We start from the raw sequence: 18112 nt of genomic DNA on the forward strand, positions 1-18112 counted from the left end.
TAAACCATCTCTCCAGTCCCTGACTGAAAGTATTTATAATTGATATCCCTATTTACTATATGATATAGCTAAATAACGAACTGTCTAAGATTATCTAGTTTTTTCTTAGAACAAATACTAAAAATACCTATTCACAACCCAAATAAATTTCTGTCAGCACTCAAATCATTGGTAACATTTAAAAAAAAAAAAATCAAAACTATGAAAATATATTTATTTTCCCAACTCACTTGCAAGGGAAGCAGTAACCTGCATTACCTATCACAGCAGGCCTAAGTAAGGTTGTCATTGATTTTCCCACAGTAGCTGTTTGTTACTTCAAGTGCATCAGTGAGCTTCCCATAAGTTCATCTATCTGAAAAGCTTTTACTTCATCATCTGACTCAGACGTTTACTTTCATCAAAAGGAAATTAAACAATTAAATTTCTCAATTAATTTTAATGCGTACGAAAAGTTGAAGTCTAAAATACAGCTCTAACTTCTATGACCTATGTTCTAATTCAAAAGCCCAGGATCTAGTTCTCTGGATTTGAGTAGTAGCTATCTGACATTAGCAACTTTAATGCAGTATCTGTAGACTCTGTATTTCAACAACAAACCTTTGACCAAAGAGGAGTGTTGACTTTGTCTCAGACTCATTGTATGATGATGGAGAGCAGCAAATGACAATAGTGGTCCTACAGTTGCCACCTAATGAATCCTGAAGAATTCTGGTCATTTTACTATCTCGATAAGGAACATAGGTCTACAAACAAAAACAACAACAAAACCAGTGAAGTTTTATACAATAATATTTGTTGTATAACTCTGGTCATCCTGTTTCTGCCTCAAGTATTGTGATCAGATGTGCTTTCCCAGCCTGGCTTATTTCATTTATTTTAACTACGTCATTTCAAGATGGGAGCTAGGATATGAATACAAACACTAAACTCAGATGACAGCACACACACTCATTCAGTTTTACATTTGTGTACACGTATATTCTCTATAAATTACTACCCATAAAACAGGGAACAGACTTGTATACTCACACTGCCCTCTGCCAAGGCAGAAATGACATTTCCAAGTGCAGAAAGTGACTTGTTGATGTTCTTAGCTTCATCCAGCACGGCCCCTTCAGCTCCAGTTTTACTAACCTATAAGTGAGATTACACAATAATGAGACAAACTTGCAAGTTAAAGATAATTCTCTTTCAGCTTTCCAAATAGCCACCAATAAACAGCAGTATAAAATTACAAAGGGGCAGATGAGGAATCCTTAAATACTAGGGACTAGGAATCCTTACTCACTCACTATTTGTCTAATAGTCTGCTCAGAGAACTAACTGGACAAGAATGTGATTAGAGAAATATTAAATTTCATTTCTAGTGTCTTTTTGCCAATAATAAATTTACATGTAAATCTGTAGTTTTCATTGTTATCTCTTTGCTACATTATAAAACAAGGAACTGGAAATCACCTAAACCATAACAGATATTATAATTAGCTAGAAATAAGATAGATTTAATACTACATAAGCTAACCGGTAACTTGAAAACCAAGTACACTGACTAAATGGCTTCTAGAATTAAGAGTAGTACTAATTGATAGATAAGCTGTGTGTAAGACGTGGTAAACAAGACGAGGTACATCATTCTTTTTTTTGGGGGGGGGAGGGGGTGGTGGGGGGAGGTGGTGTTCAAGACAGGGTTTCACTGTATAGCCCTGGCTGTCCTGGAACTCACTCTGTAGACCAGGCTGGCCTTGAACTCAGAAATCCTCCTGCCTCTGCCTCCCAAGTGCTGGGATTAAAGAGGTACATCATGTTAAATCAGGAGAAGCAAAATAGCATAATGGCCACAGAAGTCTATATTAAAACATTTAAATACTCTAATTTTTATAGACTACTATACCCATAGATTCAACTAGACAAGGTTGAGAAACATTTAAAATAAACTTTATTTGTACTCAACATATCTGGTTTGTCTCTAAACAATATAGTTTAACATCCACTTACATGTTCTCATTATATTAGGTATCAGTACTCATCTAAAGAGTATTTACATACAAAAGAACGTGTGTAGGGTCTATGAAAATACTACATCATTTTGTAAGTGGCCTGATCATCTGTGCATATTAGTATATTTATGAGGGATAGTGTGTGTGAGAGGTCCTGAAAATAATTTCCATGATATCAAGGGACAACAGTTCAACCAACTCAGAATGTTGCAGAGAAACTTACCATGAATACAGGTAACATACAAGAGAGATGGAGAATAAAATTATAATGGCATATGCTAACAAGCTGCCAATAAGAGTATACATCTTAATCCAAATACTCTACTGACTGGATCAAATATAGCTAAATGACAGTTACTTGGGAACAGGTTATTGACTTCAACTATCATATAACATTGGTACAACAGTAGAATTCTCAGATTACTGAAACCAATTCCACAAGTTCTCAAGATGCAACAATACATAGCATATAAGTTTCAATTCATGGTAAAGTTTATAGAAATGCCTAAGTATCTACTAAAATTTCAAAAGAGCATTTACCTTTTCACTGCCAGCTAAATCAACCAGATAAAGCTTTCCACTGAGTTTCTGTTCCGTTTGTGTATTCTCTTGCTTTACATTAATAAGAAATATACTGTGACTCCTAGAGCTATGTTCATTCATATCTGCAATGAAATTAGTAAGCAAGTATAAATACAGTTCCTTCACTAATAATTTCCCCCAAAGCATATACCTGAAATATCTTGAAATGAATAGACTGCATTAAGATGTAAGACAGAAATCCCCTGGTCAACACTGATGAACACTCCACTTACTTGTAACTGCTACGTGCCTGTTGGATTTCCCTTCATCTATGGTATCCATGACTTCATCTGGACTACACACGAAACGCTCTGTGCACCCCTGTGGAGTATTTTAAAGAATTCTTAATACTCTTTAAAAACTCTTGTACAGGTTTTTACAGTAATCATTCTTTTAAGTACCTTTACATAGGGAACACGGTTTTTGTCTTCATGGACTGAAAGGTTAGTCTTTGAAACTGAAAAAGAAAAGTTGTATTAATAATATTACCTAGATTCTACTATCAGTTATGAAATAACTAATATAAGTGGTAGGTTTCCCTTAGCAGCCCAACAATAGGAATTTAAAAATACATTTTATATATGTGCATTACTATTTTTAAAAAGCAAGGTATTGTAATCATACTAGGACAGTAATCTAGAAACTAATGTAAAAAAATCAGAAATTTCAAACTTCTACCACCCACATGTTAAAAATAACATTAGGCCTAAGGGAAGGACAATGCATCTAACAACTGGGACTAACACTTGGGGTTTAAACTCTACAACTCTCAATTTAAAGCCTCATTATCACATAAGAAGTGCCCATATGATGGCATCTCAGGCTCACATTCCCTTCCAGCTACGAGGAGCTTTCCTTCATTTCTTAGTAAATGTTGCTTGACTTTAAAAAAAAATAAAAGTATACATATGTTATTAAGTTATCCTATGTAGAACTTTATGAAATTTCATCTATGCTACCAAGAACATCTAATACTAGAAGAGCAACAGGTACTACTGAAATTATTAGAGCAAGAACTTAACTTACCATCTAACAGGTCCCTTATCTTATCCAAATATATTTCAAAATATGAAACCTAAAGCACAAAGAAAAGTCAATCTGTTAAATGAATACCGCTTGTTCTCTCTGTAAATAATAAATATGGTCTAAGTCCCAGATATCTAGACTAGGACACTACACTAGCCACAACTCACATTCTAAGAGGAAAGTGTGAGTCACTAAGCTATTTAAATAATGAAAAGCCCATTTCTGTTACAACCACCCACAATGGATGAGAACAGGTTAAGTGTGGTGGGAATCTTGAAGCTCTGTAGTTAAACTGTTTTTCTACAGGGAGAGAAGCTAAGAACAGACTTAGCTTACCCAGTTAGTCATTGAATGGCATATAAACTAGAATCAGTTCACCAACTCTTAACAATCCTTCAACCTTATACACCTGTATCAACTTTTCAAATTTGACTTTCAGGAAGCAGCTATTTTGGAAAATAAGTATCCTAAGTTAAATAAAATATCACCTTTCCCACAGGAATTTACCTTAATATGAAATTCCAAATTTTCATCCATAGAGTAAATATAATTAAAAATATCTTGCACTATTCTTGGAATAATTCCCATGCCTTCTGGATCATGAAGTTTACCCTGCATAGAAAACAAAGTAGAATTGTTAACAAATTTTAAGAGAAAATCTGAAACAAAAAAAGCTTTTGACTCTTTACTAATGTATAATTAACAGGATAAGCATCGCGACTGGGTTTGTGTTGTTTTCTTTTAGAAATAGCTCTACAAATAATTTCAAAGTTTCAACTATTACATGTCATATTGTATAAGCATATACCAACTAAGTTTTCTTTCTTTTGCTGTGTGACAGGATTCTCTGTGTGGCCAGGCTGATCCGAATCTCGAATCAGAAGTGTAGTAGATATTCAGGAGACAGTTACTTGTAATACCGTCCAAGTTTTCTCACATCATAGAGTAGTAGAAAACTCCTATTTAATTTTAAAATGCTCCTTACTTTATAGTTGCACTAATCTGTAAGATTTTGTAATATAAATACAGGCACAACTTACTAACCAGGCTAGAGGCTAATTAGAATCCTGCACTTACATGTGTATCATTTGTATGAGAAAAGGCAATAAAGATAAAAAACTTTTAAGTACAATGAATTAATTACAAGAAATCAGTAAGTGGATTATTTATACTGTAAACTATACTTAAAGCACAGATTATGAACGTTACCTCCATCGTATGGGTCTTCCCAGATGATGTTTGTCCATATGCAAATATTGTTCCATTATAGCCCTCAAGAACATCTATGAGAAAACAAAAGATCTTGTACTTCCAGGACTATTATCCTTAAGAAATGTTCTCATTATAAAGTATGTAAGAAGTGATTAAAGTTTAACAAGTAATATGTAATGAGCTTATAAAATCATCAAAGGCATGGATAGATGGTATATTGGTTAGTTTTATGTAAACTTGACACAAGCTAGAGTCTCTGAGAGGAGAGAATCTCAATTAAGAAAATCCCTCCATAAGATCTGGCTGTAGGCAAGCCTGTAGGGTATTTTTTTCTTAATTAGTGATTAATATGGGAGGGCCCAGCCCATTGTGGGTGAGACCATCTAGATTGGTGGTCCTGGGTTCTATAAGAAAGCAGGCTGACTAAGCCATGAAAAGCAAGCCAGTAAGCAGCGTTCTTCTATGGCCTCTGCACCAACACGTGTCTCCAGGTTCCTGCCCTGCTTGAGTTCCTGCCTACACTGCTTCTGATGATGATCTGAAGTGTAAGTGAAACCCTTTGTTCCCCAGTTGCTTTTGGTCATGCTGTTTCATCACCATAAAAATCATAACTAAGATAGATGGCTCAGTGGTTAAGGGTGCTCCTGTTCTTCCAGAGGATCCAAATTCAGTTCCCAGCATCCACACAGGGTAGCTTATAACCACATGTAACTCCAGCTCCAGGAGATCCAATGGCTATGGCCTCCAAGGGCAACCGTACTTACAAGTGTATAAACACCAGACTACAACACACAAACACTTTAAAATTTCCACTGCTTAAGATCAACTTATCAACATAAAGCTCAACATTTCAATATACATATATTCTAAAGTATTGTCTTAAAAGACAAAAACCCTATCAAGTAAAATATACATGTATAAATTAATTCTATAAGCAAGTATAATTAACTGCTGACTCAATCATGGTTTGAATGAGATTGGCCCCCCCAACAGGCTCATATATTTGCATGTTTAATTCCCATTTTATAAGCTGTTTGGCAAGGTTACATATTTAGAAGACATTACAGCCTGCTGTGGTGGGTCCTGTCTCATGTTTTCCCCTTCCAGCAATCTCAACAAAGAATCAGGTATTCAAGGTCACTCTGGGCCTTGGAGACAGAGTGGGTACAGGGGGAAAAGGCATCATTACTACTGAAGGTAATTAAGAAACTCCAAATATCTGAAACTTTCTTTCAAAGCCTTTTTGTTGTTATTATTATTTTCTCTCTCCCTCTCTTCTTCCCTCTCTCTTTTTTGCAATACCAGCGATTGAACCAAGGGTCTTGTGCATGCAGGCAGGTGTTGAGCCACATCCTTCAGTGTCTTTTTTATTTGGGCTATCACTTTTCTGATTAGTTCATTTATTTAATGGTACTGGGGATTGAATCTAGAGCCTTGTGTATGGCAGACAAGCACCCCTGGGCTACACTGCATTTCCCAAAGACCTTTTATTTTTAAGGGGAACAAAATAATTTCTTGAGTCATTTACAATACATGGAATAGCAGCACTTATGCTAGCAACTCTAAAGAAGCAGGGTAGACAGGGCCAGACCCATTCCAATTCACTTTATATATAACCATTCTCAACAGGTCTATGTCAAATACCCTTGCTTAAGATCTTACAACCAATCACATACCTAAGTGTACAATTCAATGTTTTGACAAATCTTTTAAAAGGGTCCTTTCTGGGGCTGGAGAAGTGGCTCAGCAGTTAAGAGTACTGGCTGCTCTTCCAGGACGTAGGGCTCAATTCCCAGCACCTACATGGTAGCTCACAATTGTAACTCTAGTTCCAGGGGATCCAATGCCTCTTCTGGCTTCTGTAGGCACCAGGCACACAAGTGTTGCATAGTCATACATGCAGGCAATACACCCAAACAAGTAAAATAAAATAAAATAATAAAAGTAAAAATGTCCTCTCATGATTATGATCTAATTATCCTGCTACCTCACAATTGGGTACTAAGTAAATATTTGTAGGTAGATATCTATAGAATACATTTGCCAGACTACATACAGTTGGATAACACTGGAGCAATAAATGCATACATGTAACACATCTGAGATTTAAAGTGTAATTTTTAATGTTTTATAAAATTTTAGAGGCTGTGAACTAGGCATTACTGAAACATTTACTAAGCACCCACTTTCATCTATGTTGTTTGGGGTGTGGAAAAGACAACAGATGCTGAGATTATATTTAAGTATTCCAAATTTGGCAATAGTAATTGCATTTTTATCGGTTAAAAGAGTAGCAAGAGGGACTAGTTTCAGGACCACTGAAGCTGCTAAAATGCTTGGTTACTCAAGTTTCTTCCATAAAATGGTATGTTTGCATATGGTCTATGCATATCCTCTCATTTACTTAAATCATCTTTTCATTTCCTACTAAATTTATGTCAGGGCTATATAGTTGTTACACTGTTTAGGGAATAACGAATCGGGTGCATGCATACATAGGGTGTATGTATGTTTGATATGGCATAATTTTATTTTTCAAAGACTTCTGACCTGAGGTTGGTGGACTTATGGTTGACTGTAATCATTTTTCTCATCTTCAAGTGGATTTTGCTTTTTATATTTCACTGCAAACATTTTCAATGTAATGTGCAGACAGAATGTGTTCCATGGTGACTACTTTATGACCAAGACTGTGCCACTAACACCATTTTACTGCTTGCTTTAGTCATGCATCTGCTCGTTCCTTATCTAGAAATGCATTTCAAGGTAAACTGTAGACATCTATACACTTCAGGACTTTTACTTTACACTATCAGGATATACATACCATTAATTAGTATTCAGAAAAACTGATGTAAAAATCTCTTACAATGTGCTTTAAAATCTTAGAAAATATAAATCTGCAATCACATAAAACTGGGCATAAATCACATATAATCTGACCTGACCTGGCTCTTACTCTACCTTACTTCCCCACCAGCCCTCCCCTCATTTTGTGCTCTGGTGAAAACAGTCAAATGTAACAATTTCATAATACACGGTCTCTCCCACATATGTAGCATACTGTTCTCTTGGAAATGCTCTAAAGGTGGACGTCACCTCTACCTAGAAGGCACCACTTCCTCTCCTTCCTTTAGTAAGACTAACTCCAGGCTCCAGTACTTCCTTGCATCCAACTCTACAGCACTCCAAATACAGCAAAGTCCCGTGCTCACAACTCTGCATCCATCATGACACTTGTCACTGAGTATTGCTATACATCTTCTCAGCCTCATAATTCACAGTATCAGTGCCTGGCAGGAGGAACTCCAATCTTGTTGAATGATTATGGCCGAATGAATGATTATGAATGAATATTATAAAATATAATATTTTTCTAAAAACCCTTCCTTTCCTTTTAATATAATCTTGTTTTATGAGAAACAGGAAGACAACTGCAGAAAGTATATCAGATCTGGAGGCACAGGTCTACAAACCAGCTACATGAGAGGTTGAGACAGGATGGTATGAATTTAAGGTGTGCCTGGTCTACTGAATAAGCTTCAGACTCGCCTAGGCAACTGAGATTCCTGGTAACATACCTATAAACTTCAAACTAAACACAGCTAAGACCTAAGTTGAACAAAATGAAATCCATCAGTGTGTGATGGAACTTGTACATCAACACGGCTGTAGCACATGTTAAAAGATTTGTCCATTTAAAGTGTCCACAAATTCATGTAATCAATCTTTTATTATTTAAAAAGGCAGGATATAGCTCAATGGTAGAGTATTTGCCTATCATGTGGAGAGTACAGGGCTTCATTTCAGCACAACAAAAACAAAAAGTTATGTAATCTTAAATTGTACTGATTTTTAAGACATATGTGGGGGTGGGGGAGTGGGGAGATGGCTCAATGGGTAACATAATTGCTACAGGCATGGTGGTTTGTGCCTGCAATCTCAGTTCTAAGGAACTGGAAGCAAGCCAGCCCAGCTTAAACACTAAACTACAGGCTCAAAGATACCCTGTCGCGAAAAAGCAGGGAGCCTGGAGATGGCTTAGCACTTGTTACTCTTGCAGAAGATGTTTGGTTCCTAGCACCTATGTGCAGTGGCTCACAACTGCCTCTAACTCCTTTTCTAAGGAATCCAACAATCCCTTCTGACCTCCATCAACACCTGTATACACATGGCATACATTCAAACAAACACATAGAAATAGAGGGATGGACAGACAGGGAGGGACACACACACACACACACACACACTTTTTAAAGCAATTAAGATATATGAGGCTAACTTCTGACCTCCACGAGTAGACTCACACAAAGTAGGTCACGAAGAATGCAATATACTCCATAACAGAATCTTTAGGAAAAATTATTGATGCTTATAACACCACTGTTCCTCTTTGTTGCAATTATAGAATAATAAATTAATTCGCCCTCATTTTATGAACATTTCAGCATCCAGTTCACTGTCTCTCACCAATACCACTCTTAATTTTTGATAGATTTAATGTCCATATAATGACCTGAGACCCTGCCCACTCAGATACTTGATATGACTGCCGACTCAACAATGAGACCCTGACCCTTCCTTATTAACTAACCACACCACCTTCATAATCTATTACTCCTGATTGATGGAGTCCAGGATTTTTTGTTGTTGTTGTTGTCGTCTTCTGGAAACTATAATCTACTAACTTTTCTATCAGTTTGTTTTGGTTTTCAGAGACAGGATCTTAATAGGTAGCCCTGGTTGGTTTGGAACTCCTTAGGTACCCCAGACCGCCCTCATACCTACAGTAATCCTTCTGCCTTCCCCCCCTGAGCTGAGATTACAGGCATACCCAGCTTGCCCATTAATCATTACTACTATCTTTTTTTCACTGTCTTTCTCGGTCTCTCACACAGTAATTTCCCCTTAGGTACTATGGCACACCAATATAAACATTACATGGACAACATCCTCAACTCTCTTGCCCTTCAATCTCCTCTTTTGTACTTGCTTGATCAAATTCTAAATGGGTGAATTCAATTCTTCTGAAGCTAACTTCAATTGGGCCCCCAATGCTGCCTAGCAATGCTTCCGAATGCTCCAATTCATCGGCTATGCCTGTTCCTCCGTGCCTGTTCCTGGAACCATCTCCCCATTCCTCACTCTTCATGATGACTTACATTCAATATGCAGCATGACACCAATGTGAAGTGTTTATAGTTCTCCCAGCTATATATAAACCTCAATATCTACATACCCAACTTTCCCTTGTTATTAAGATACACTACCTCTGCTATTTAATCCTAACTCATCTGTTTTGTTTTTTTGTTTTTTGTTTTTTTTTTTTGAGACACTCTCACTGCCTAGACTTGGCTGGCCTGAAATTTACTATGTCGAACAAGTTAGCCTTGAGCTTACAGAAATTGGCCCGCCTCTGCTTTCCAAGTCCTGGAAGTCCTTTCCAAGTCCTCTGCCACCAGGCCTTCCCTTACTCATTTTTATATTGAAGCCCAACATGTCTGGTAAATATTTAAGATTTCTGCTTCAAACTAAGGGGCATTTTTAGAACTGTCAATAAATATAATTATCATAAACAGTTATTTAACAATAAAGGCCTTTGATAAAAGGCACTTTTAGAATAAACAGAAAATCTAGCTAACCATTTAGCTCCCCCTCTGCTTTCAGAGTTCTAAGGTTTTAGAACATATAAAACTAAAAAATACTCTTGTAGGTGTTACTTTTTTTTTTTTTTTAAATCCTTGGCAATCCCTAATAAGTTCCTCCAGGATTTCTCTAATAACTATAAGTTAAGCCTTTGAGGAAGGAACAATGAAACAGAAAAAAAGAGACTTATTTTTAAAAATTCATCTAGCCACTTCATTCTCATACTGTTCCATTTCTATAACAGTACCTTGGGAATTCTAAGAATAGTGAACAGAAACTAACTTTTCAAGAATATGCTTATAACATAATCCCTGTAGCAGCCTTTGCTAGGTACAATATACAATGAGATCACAGTAACTGAAAAGTATAATATATTTACTAATTGTATCCAGATTTTTGTTACTTTAACTTTCTAATTAATGTAGGTGAAAGAGGGTATTAAAAAGCAATGTTGGGGAAAACTGAAAGATCACAAACCAAATTTTACTTATGGCTAGGACAGTAAGTAAACTGAGTTTGATAAGTTACACATATTACCTTTAACAATCTTTTTCGCACAATCGTTGTATACTTGCTCTTGAGATGTGCTTGACTGGAACACACGATCAAATGCATAAGGCTTGGACTAAAAAATGAAAACAAAAATGTTACAATTCACAGATGAGTGGATACTTTTAAACTCAAAGACTCATGGCATCTGTACCTTTAAAAATAGTATACCTGCTATGCATCTTGAGGGTAAGAGACCTTAGAAAACCAGCTCCATGAGAACAAGAGCAGCTGCTTTTGTTCTCAGTGCACCTCAGGCTCAACTCTGAGAAGTACTGAGATAGTTTTCTTTCTCTACCCCTTATCCCCACTTGCTCTCTATACAACTCCACTTCTATCTCGTTCTAGTCCCAGCTTCCTCAGCTTCTTTAAAAGCATTTTTGTCTCAAGACAGGGCTCCACTAAATTGTCCAAGATGGCCCTGAACATGAGATTCTCTTGGCTCCAACTCCAAAGTAGCTTGGATTTCAGGCCTTCGCCACCAGGACTAGTGTCCATTTTCAATACTAATATTACTTTGCCAATAAGAAAAATAGAATTTGACGGGAATAAAAACTACTGTTAATGACAAAATTAAAATAGAACTGCCATCAATTAGAATTCAGTCCTCTATCAATAATTTCATTCAACTTTTCATCCTTTCACTTAACAAATATTTATGGAATGCAGAGGCCAGGATGACCAAGACAGATTCTGTTTTAGTGGAGCTTAAATAACAGTGAGATACACATGACACAATTAAGTGACCAGAACTTTAACTGACACACTGAAAGAGTACATGAGAGGATAGCACAAGAATGTCAAGACAGTCTTGGAAAGCACCTGACTCACTGGCTCTCTTTTCAGTATCAGCCATGAAGCCAGTTGGGGTTGATGTGAGGAAGTAGTTTAGGCATCGATAATAAGATGTTTGCAGAGCCTGCAGTCAGAAGAAGCTTATATAATATTCAAGAAACAAATCAAATTTGAAGTGTCAGGAGCAAGGATCAAATGTAAATGTTAATACAGTGAAAAGGACATTGTATTTTGTAGATATTTTAAAATATCTACATAGAACTTTTTTTTTTTTTTTAAAGTTCAGAATATGGGGCCATCGAGATGACTCACTGGGTAAAGAAGCCTGCCAAGCCTGATGACACAAGTTCAATCCCTGGTACTCAGGTAGGAGGCCTAGGAAGGACTCTATGATGTTAAAATCAAGTTTTCCCTAGAGTCATGACTGCTGTATATTTGGGGATCCAACTTTTTCCTTTAGGAAAAACTAGGGAGCAGGCAGATGCATACTTAGATCTTCTGTTCCTCTTTTTCTCACCTTTAGAGGCCTGATCTAAATAAATAACTGCATCGTTCCTACCAATGTTCAACCCACCTTAAAAATTAAATCTTCTTAGACTCACTGACAATTCTGTTCTACTTGATTGCTTCTTATTCTTTTCCAACCTGACCTTTGATGTCAATGCTCTGCTACTGACCCATACCCCTGGTACTAATCTGACTTATACCCCTGGTACTAATCTGACTTATACCCCTGGTACTAATGTGACTTATAACCCTGGCACTAATCTGACCCATACCCCTGGTACTAATCTGACTTATACCCCTGGTACTAATGTGACTTATACCCCTGGTACTAATGTGACTTATAACCCTGGTACTAATCTGACCCATACCCCTGGTACTAATCTGACCCATACCCCTGGTACTAATCTGACCCATACTCCTGGTACTAATCTGACCTATACCCCTGGTACTAATCTCACCTTTGTTACTGGGTATTTTTCAAGTCACAGCTACCTTTCTTTGAGGTATACACATTTTATATTCTGATTTTTTAAATTAAAGAATTAAATTACATTTGTGTGTGTGTGTGTGTGTGTGTGTGTGTGTGTGCTTAAAATGCACACACATTGAGGACAACTTGGAGTTTAGTCGATACTTTCCAACTACTGAAGATTTTCTACATATTGTAGTATCAAACATTCAACTAAAACTTAACTCCTTATTCCTTAAACGTAAACAAGAACATCCATCATTAGTATGTAAAACTGTGTTCATCTTTAATAAGTGGTATCACAAAGGAATGCCTTAAAATAATTTTATGATTATCAGTAAATATCCAATATTTTATATGCTCATATACTGTAAGTAGCATAAGACTATGCTTATTACTTCTTAGGCAAGCGAGGAAAGTTTAAGAAACCCTGTTCTTAGGGCTACTTATCCCCAGCCTTGTCTTTTCTCTGCTACTTTCCACAAATCTAGTACTCTTGCAATTGATGGTCATATAACCCAGTTCTACATCATATAAAGAGGTTATCTGCTAGCAGGCCTCAAAGAAGTTCTTACTTTACTGACAAAGGAATCACCCAGTTTCCTTTCTTATTCATGGAATAAAACCTGGAGTTGTAGCATCCATCTAGCAAACTTAACTATTATAATCAAAAGTGAATAACTAAGCATGGCAGACTGTAACAGTCAGGGTCTTGGAAGCAGCAGCAATGTGAGCCTATTTTCTAAAACTTCTATGGTATAAGAAAAATAACCCTTAATTATTTAAGCCCCAGTTGTTTTTCCTCAGCCTGGAAGCATAGCAAGAATGACTTCATTTAGGCATCAATTTCAGTCCTAAAGATGCAGGTTTTTAAAAAGACAATTTATTTTACTTATTTGCATTCTTTTTGAATTGTAGTTCTAAGGTATTAATTGGGGCTGGAAAGATGGCTCAGGAGTTAAGAACTCCTCCTATTCATCTAGAGGACCTGAGTTCTGTTCCTAATATCCATGTCCGGCACTCACAATAGCTTATAAATCTCCTGGCTTCCATGGTACCTGAATGCATATATACTTATACACTCACACACACCTCAATAAAAATAAATCATTAATTTTACTGTGTAAGTCAAATGTTGTCACTAAAGATACTGCTTCAAGTTACTAACTGAACCTGGCTTCCTAGGAAGAAATCACGACCTTGAGAATGAAAATTTCAAAATTAAGACATATTTCAATATTTTGAATAAATTAAACAAATGAAACCTATATATCAGGTTTTAAATTTTTTCAATTCACTTTTTGACTTGAAATACACATGACACAACCTATAATTCTATGTGCTTTCAAAATTACTCTATTTTACAAACTCTTAAGTTATAAGACTTATCTGACTTATCTGGCATCCATATCTGACTTAGCTTTCAAGAGATAAATCCAAGGAAGGGGCTTAACTAAACTACATGACACCTTAGACTCTTGAATGACTGCCATGTGAGACTGTACAGATCAAACCAAATTTGGTCATGAAGCAGGGGTATGCCACTAATAGGCATTCTGAATAGTGGCCGTTCAGACTGCAGTGTGCATAGGGTTTTCCTTAAGACACTGAGGTGAGGATGACTCCTTCCTCTTTTTCAAGGCAATCAACGTTTAATATCAAGCCAGTACTGACTTGTAAGTGCAATTGTGTTTTTCCGGAGGCAAGGAAATACAAAAGATAATCTAATTAGTTTTAATTCTCTTCTAATGTTAATGAATTATAGCAGGCTGGCTTAGGTTCTGGCAGCCTGAACAATATACCATATAAGGAACTACCATTAGAAGACATTTAACCCTGCACACAGATGCAGAAATACAAATACTTGTATGAACTTTTTTTGCTTTGTTTTCACTTTCAGCAAGTTCAGTGGAACACAGATACTCGTTCTTATTCGCTATCTCTCTTTCGCTGTTTTGTGAGCTCTCTAACTGAAATCAGCTATTTTGTATTGTTTAAAGATTTTCAGAGAGTAACTTGTTTCGCTCAGGGTGGTACTACTTGTAGTACTTTACCAAGCATTTATATCACAAATAAGCCTAAAAGCCACTCAAAACATGCACAGTGCTGAAAGATCAAAAGCTTTGCTTACCAGAATGCCATATTATGTTAAAATTGATTCTGAGGTAACAGGAAAAATTTTGGACAAAATATTAAAAGGTAAACTTAGAAGAAAAGCAGAATCCTTAATTATTTTCTATCTGAACAGTGATTGTGATTACCATTCAGTTGATACTATAAACTAGTACATTTAGGCTTTAAATTTTGACTTAACTTAAAGATAATGAACAAAATACCTAAATATCATATTTTAAACAATCTAGTTTTACATGTTATGCTGCTGCAGTTCTCTCCTGAACTATTTCTAATTTATCATGTTTAGGATCCAATAAAATGAGTAAAATAAATCATGTTTTTACAATCTTTTTCAATCTGGTTCTTGGGCATAGAGACTTTCATTTCATTCCTTAAACCCCCTTATAAATTCCCAAATAGGCTTTTAAAATACAATTCACTAAAAAGTGAATAAAAAAAACCCAGCATACAAATATAGGCATTACATTCAAGAAGTCAATTTTTAAAATAGTGAATGAACTACATTAAATATCTTTTTAGTGGCCTCAATGTTTCCTTTGGTTTTATAATGTACTTTCCCCTATACTTTTTATTCATCATCTACCCTAAATTTCTATTCATCACTGAAACTTACTTGTATTACTTACAGAAACTTTGAAACAGAAATTATGACAACTTTCCCCAAAGGAAAGGACCTAAAATAAATGTGTTTTCTGTAGTGGTGGTGATCTTTAGTTTCATATATTATGTCCACAATCCTCTTGTCTCAGGTTCACAAGTGCTATGATTACAAGTATGTAATCCACCATAACTTTAAAACATTTTGTAAATCCCAAATTTTGGCATTCCAAGCAAAACAAATCTTAGCAATATTTACAAATTTCCTTAAATATGCACCAAACCTCAGAGAATTATGACCATCTTAATACAAGTGACAAATGAAATATATCTTTATTGTATAAGTCACTGCTAAAGCTGAATAATCATAGATCATAAGGAATAAGTAGCCTCAAGTTTAGGAACTAATATTTAATATTGTAGCTGAAAGTTGCCACCGACTACAGGCACAACATACCTCTCCACTCCGGCCTCTGTGCACTAAAGAACAGGATCCCTATGCTCAATTAACTTGTCTTCTTTACTATGATGTCTTTTATAGCAAGAGTATCTTGAGGACTTATTAACAAAGAACTGGCCTGACAGTCTTCAGAGCAGTAGTTGGTAGGTGTTACTGATTTGATTTTTTTTTTTCTTTTCTGCCAAAAGCCTACCAGTACTGTTAGTACTACCAGTATGTGTAGTACTAACACATTCAATTTCCCAAAACTGAACTTTGGAAACCTTCACATTAACACACCCACTAGAGAACTTTAGTACTGTCTTCAGGCCAATGCTTTCAATCATCAATGGCCAGACTCCTGTGACCTCTCTGCCCTATTTCTAAATTAAGTAGCTCAAACAATATACTAAATATAGATTTCTACTCAAGAACAAACAATTTCGAGTAAAAACTGACATTAACAATCGAATCCTAATAACAATGTCCCTGGCATCATCACTAATGATGAGTTTACTTTTTAGTTTAGCTCGATGTTCTGTATACAGAAGCAATCTGATCAGTCACTTTTAATCTTGAACTCAGAATGCTGTTTTCAGAGAACTTTTGATGCTAGATATAAAAATCCTCCCTTTCAGGTTTCTCTAATAAAAATCAATCAGCTCAGTTACATTTTACACTACAAAGGAGCATTTGCTACCTCTCAGATTACCAAGATCAATGTCCTTCAAGATATACTGTATCTGTATTAACCTGAATCTAATAACGGTGATTTCCGTCCCCCACCCCCAAATAAGGTCTTTACAACACTATGTCTCAGTTATAGCTATCTTTGCTACAATGTTAAAACACGGTAAAAAAATGAAATTCTAGATATTTCTGTAACTTATTTGGCTTAATCTAAATCCACTTATATCTACTATAAAATTAGAGATAACTCTAATTTCAAAGAAAAGCCACTAGTTCTTTTTACAGGCTCCAACTTCCCACTTATTACTGTTAACATAAAAAGTCGAGAGAACATTTAATAAACAAGCGTATTGTTACACACTTACACACACACACACATGAATGCACTAAACTAGCTCCTGGGACGTAGCCTCCAGAGCCCCAGGTGGGGGAGTGTCCACACTGAGAAACAAGACACCTCCCAGCTGCTAGAGCTTAGCACTGGGGTGGGGGTGATCCCCGAACCTTTACTGAGTCGCCTGAACACAGCTCATCCCTCCCTGGCTGTCTGACCCGCAAACCCGGCTCGGGAAAGCGAGCACTCCCTGCTCTCTGGGTTTTGCGACCCGCCACATCCCAGAACTCACCGCCCTACCCGACCCCACGTGACGTGGGGACAGGGGCCACTCACCGCGATCATCACCGTGTCTTCTCCCTGGAACTTGGCAACGTACTTGTCGCCGCGGTTCACTTCGGACTCGTTGAGAGGTCTGAAGCGACACATCACTTTGATGTTGCATTCCGCCGGGTCCGCCATCTTTCTGGCCGCCGGGACCGCAGGCCGGGTGCCACTCCCCGCCTCTCAGTCTTGGGCTAAGCGACCGGAGCCAAAGGCAGGGGTCGCGAGAACCAGAAGGTCCGGGCTCCGCAGCGCTGCGCGTCCCGGGCAGCGTCGGGCAGCGAGACCGAAGCGCTATCGCCCGCAGCCCGCGCCCGAAGTTCACTTCCGCTCCATCATGGCGGCCATGGCGGCGGCGCCCACAGCGCCTCAGTGCTGCTCGGCGTCTCTCTCACCGGCCTCCGCAGGCTGCCGGGCCTGGCGAGCGGCTCCTACTTTTCTTTTCGGGAGGGAGAGCCGGGGCCTACGGCTCGGCCCACTACCCTGTCCCGGCAGCTCGCCGGCTTCCCGGCCAGCTGACGCTTGCACCCTCCAAAGGCCTTAGTGCCCAGCCCGGCGGCAAGCTGGGCGGGCGGGAGGAACACTGCGCAGGCGCGGGGCGACGCCCAGCAGCCAATCCTAGCCGGCGCCGGGCCGCAGGCTATGGCTGGCTCCACCTCAGCTGCAGGTTTAGGTCTTCAGATCCAGTTTTCCTTGCTTAGTTGAGGAGCGCCAAGGCCGCTGCAGAATTCCTCAGGACGCAGGAAGATTCACTTATCTTTTTCTTTGGAGAAGTTTGTTTTAACCACTTAGTGGTGGTGTTCAAT

General features: G+C 37.6%; 1 protein-coding gene across 1 annotated transcript in view; it reads right to left on the reverse strand.

Annotated features, from left to right (window-relative positions):
* The window catches only part of Kif5b (kinesin family member 5B), a 39717-nt gene extending 21851 nt beyond the window's left edge, over positions 1–17866 (reverse strand). Inside the window, exons 1-10 of the mRNA XM_034511041.2 lie at positions 17319–17866; positions 11004–11091; positions 4818–4891; positions 4116–4220; positions 3609–3657; positions 2984–3039; positions 2816–2903; positions 2541–2665; positions 1033–1137; positions 601–746 (exon numbers count right to left, since the gene is read on the reverse strand). Of these exons, the coding sequence (XP_034366932.1) occupies positions 601–746; positions 1033–1137; positions 2541–2665; positions 2816–2903; positions 2984–3039; positions 3609–3657; positions 4116–4220; positions 4818–4891; positions 11004–11091; positions 17319–17444 (962 nt within the window). The 5' untranslated portion in view covers positions 17445–17866. The remainder of the gene's footprint in view (positions 1–600; positions 747–1032; positions 1138–2540; positions 2666–2815; positions 2904–2983; positions 3040–3608; positions 3658–4115; positions 4221–4817; positions 4892–11003; positions 11092–17318) is intronic.
* Positions 17867–18112: the final 246 nt, after the last annotated feature.

Source organism: Arvicanthis niloticus, chromosome 8 (assembly GCF_011762505.2).
Source record: "Arvicanthis niloticus isolate mArvNil1 chromosome 8, mArvNil1.pat.X, whole genome shotgun sequence".
NCBI lineage: Eukaryota > Metazoa > Chordata > Mammalia > Rodentia > Muridae > Arvicanthis > Arvicanthis niloticus.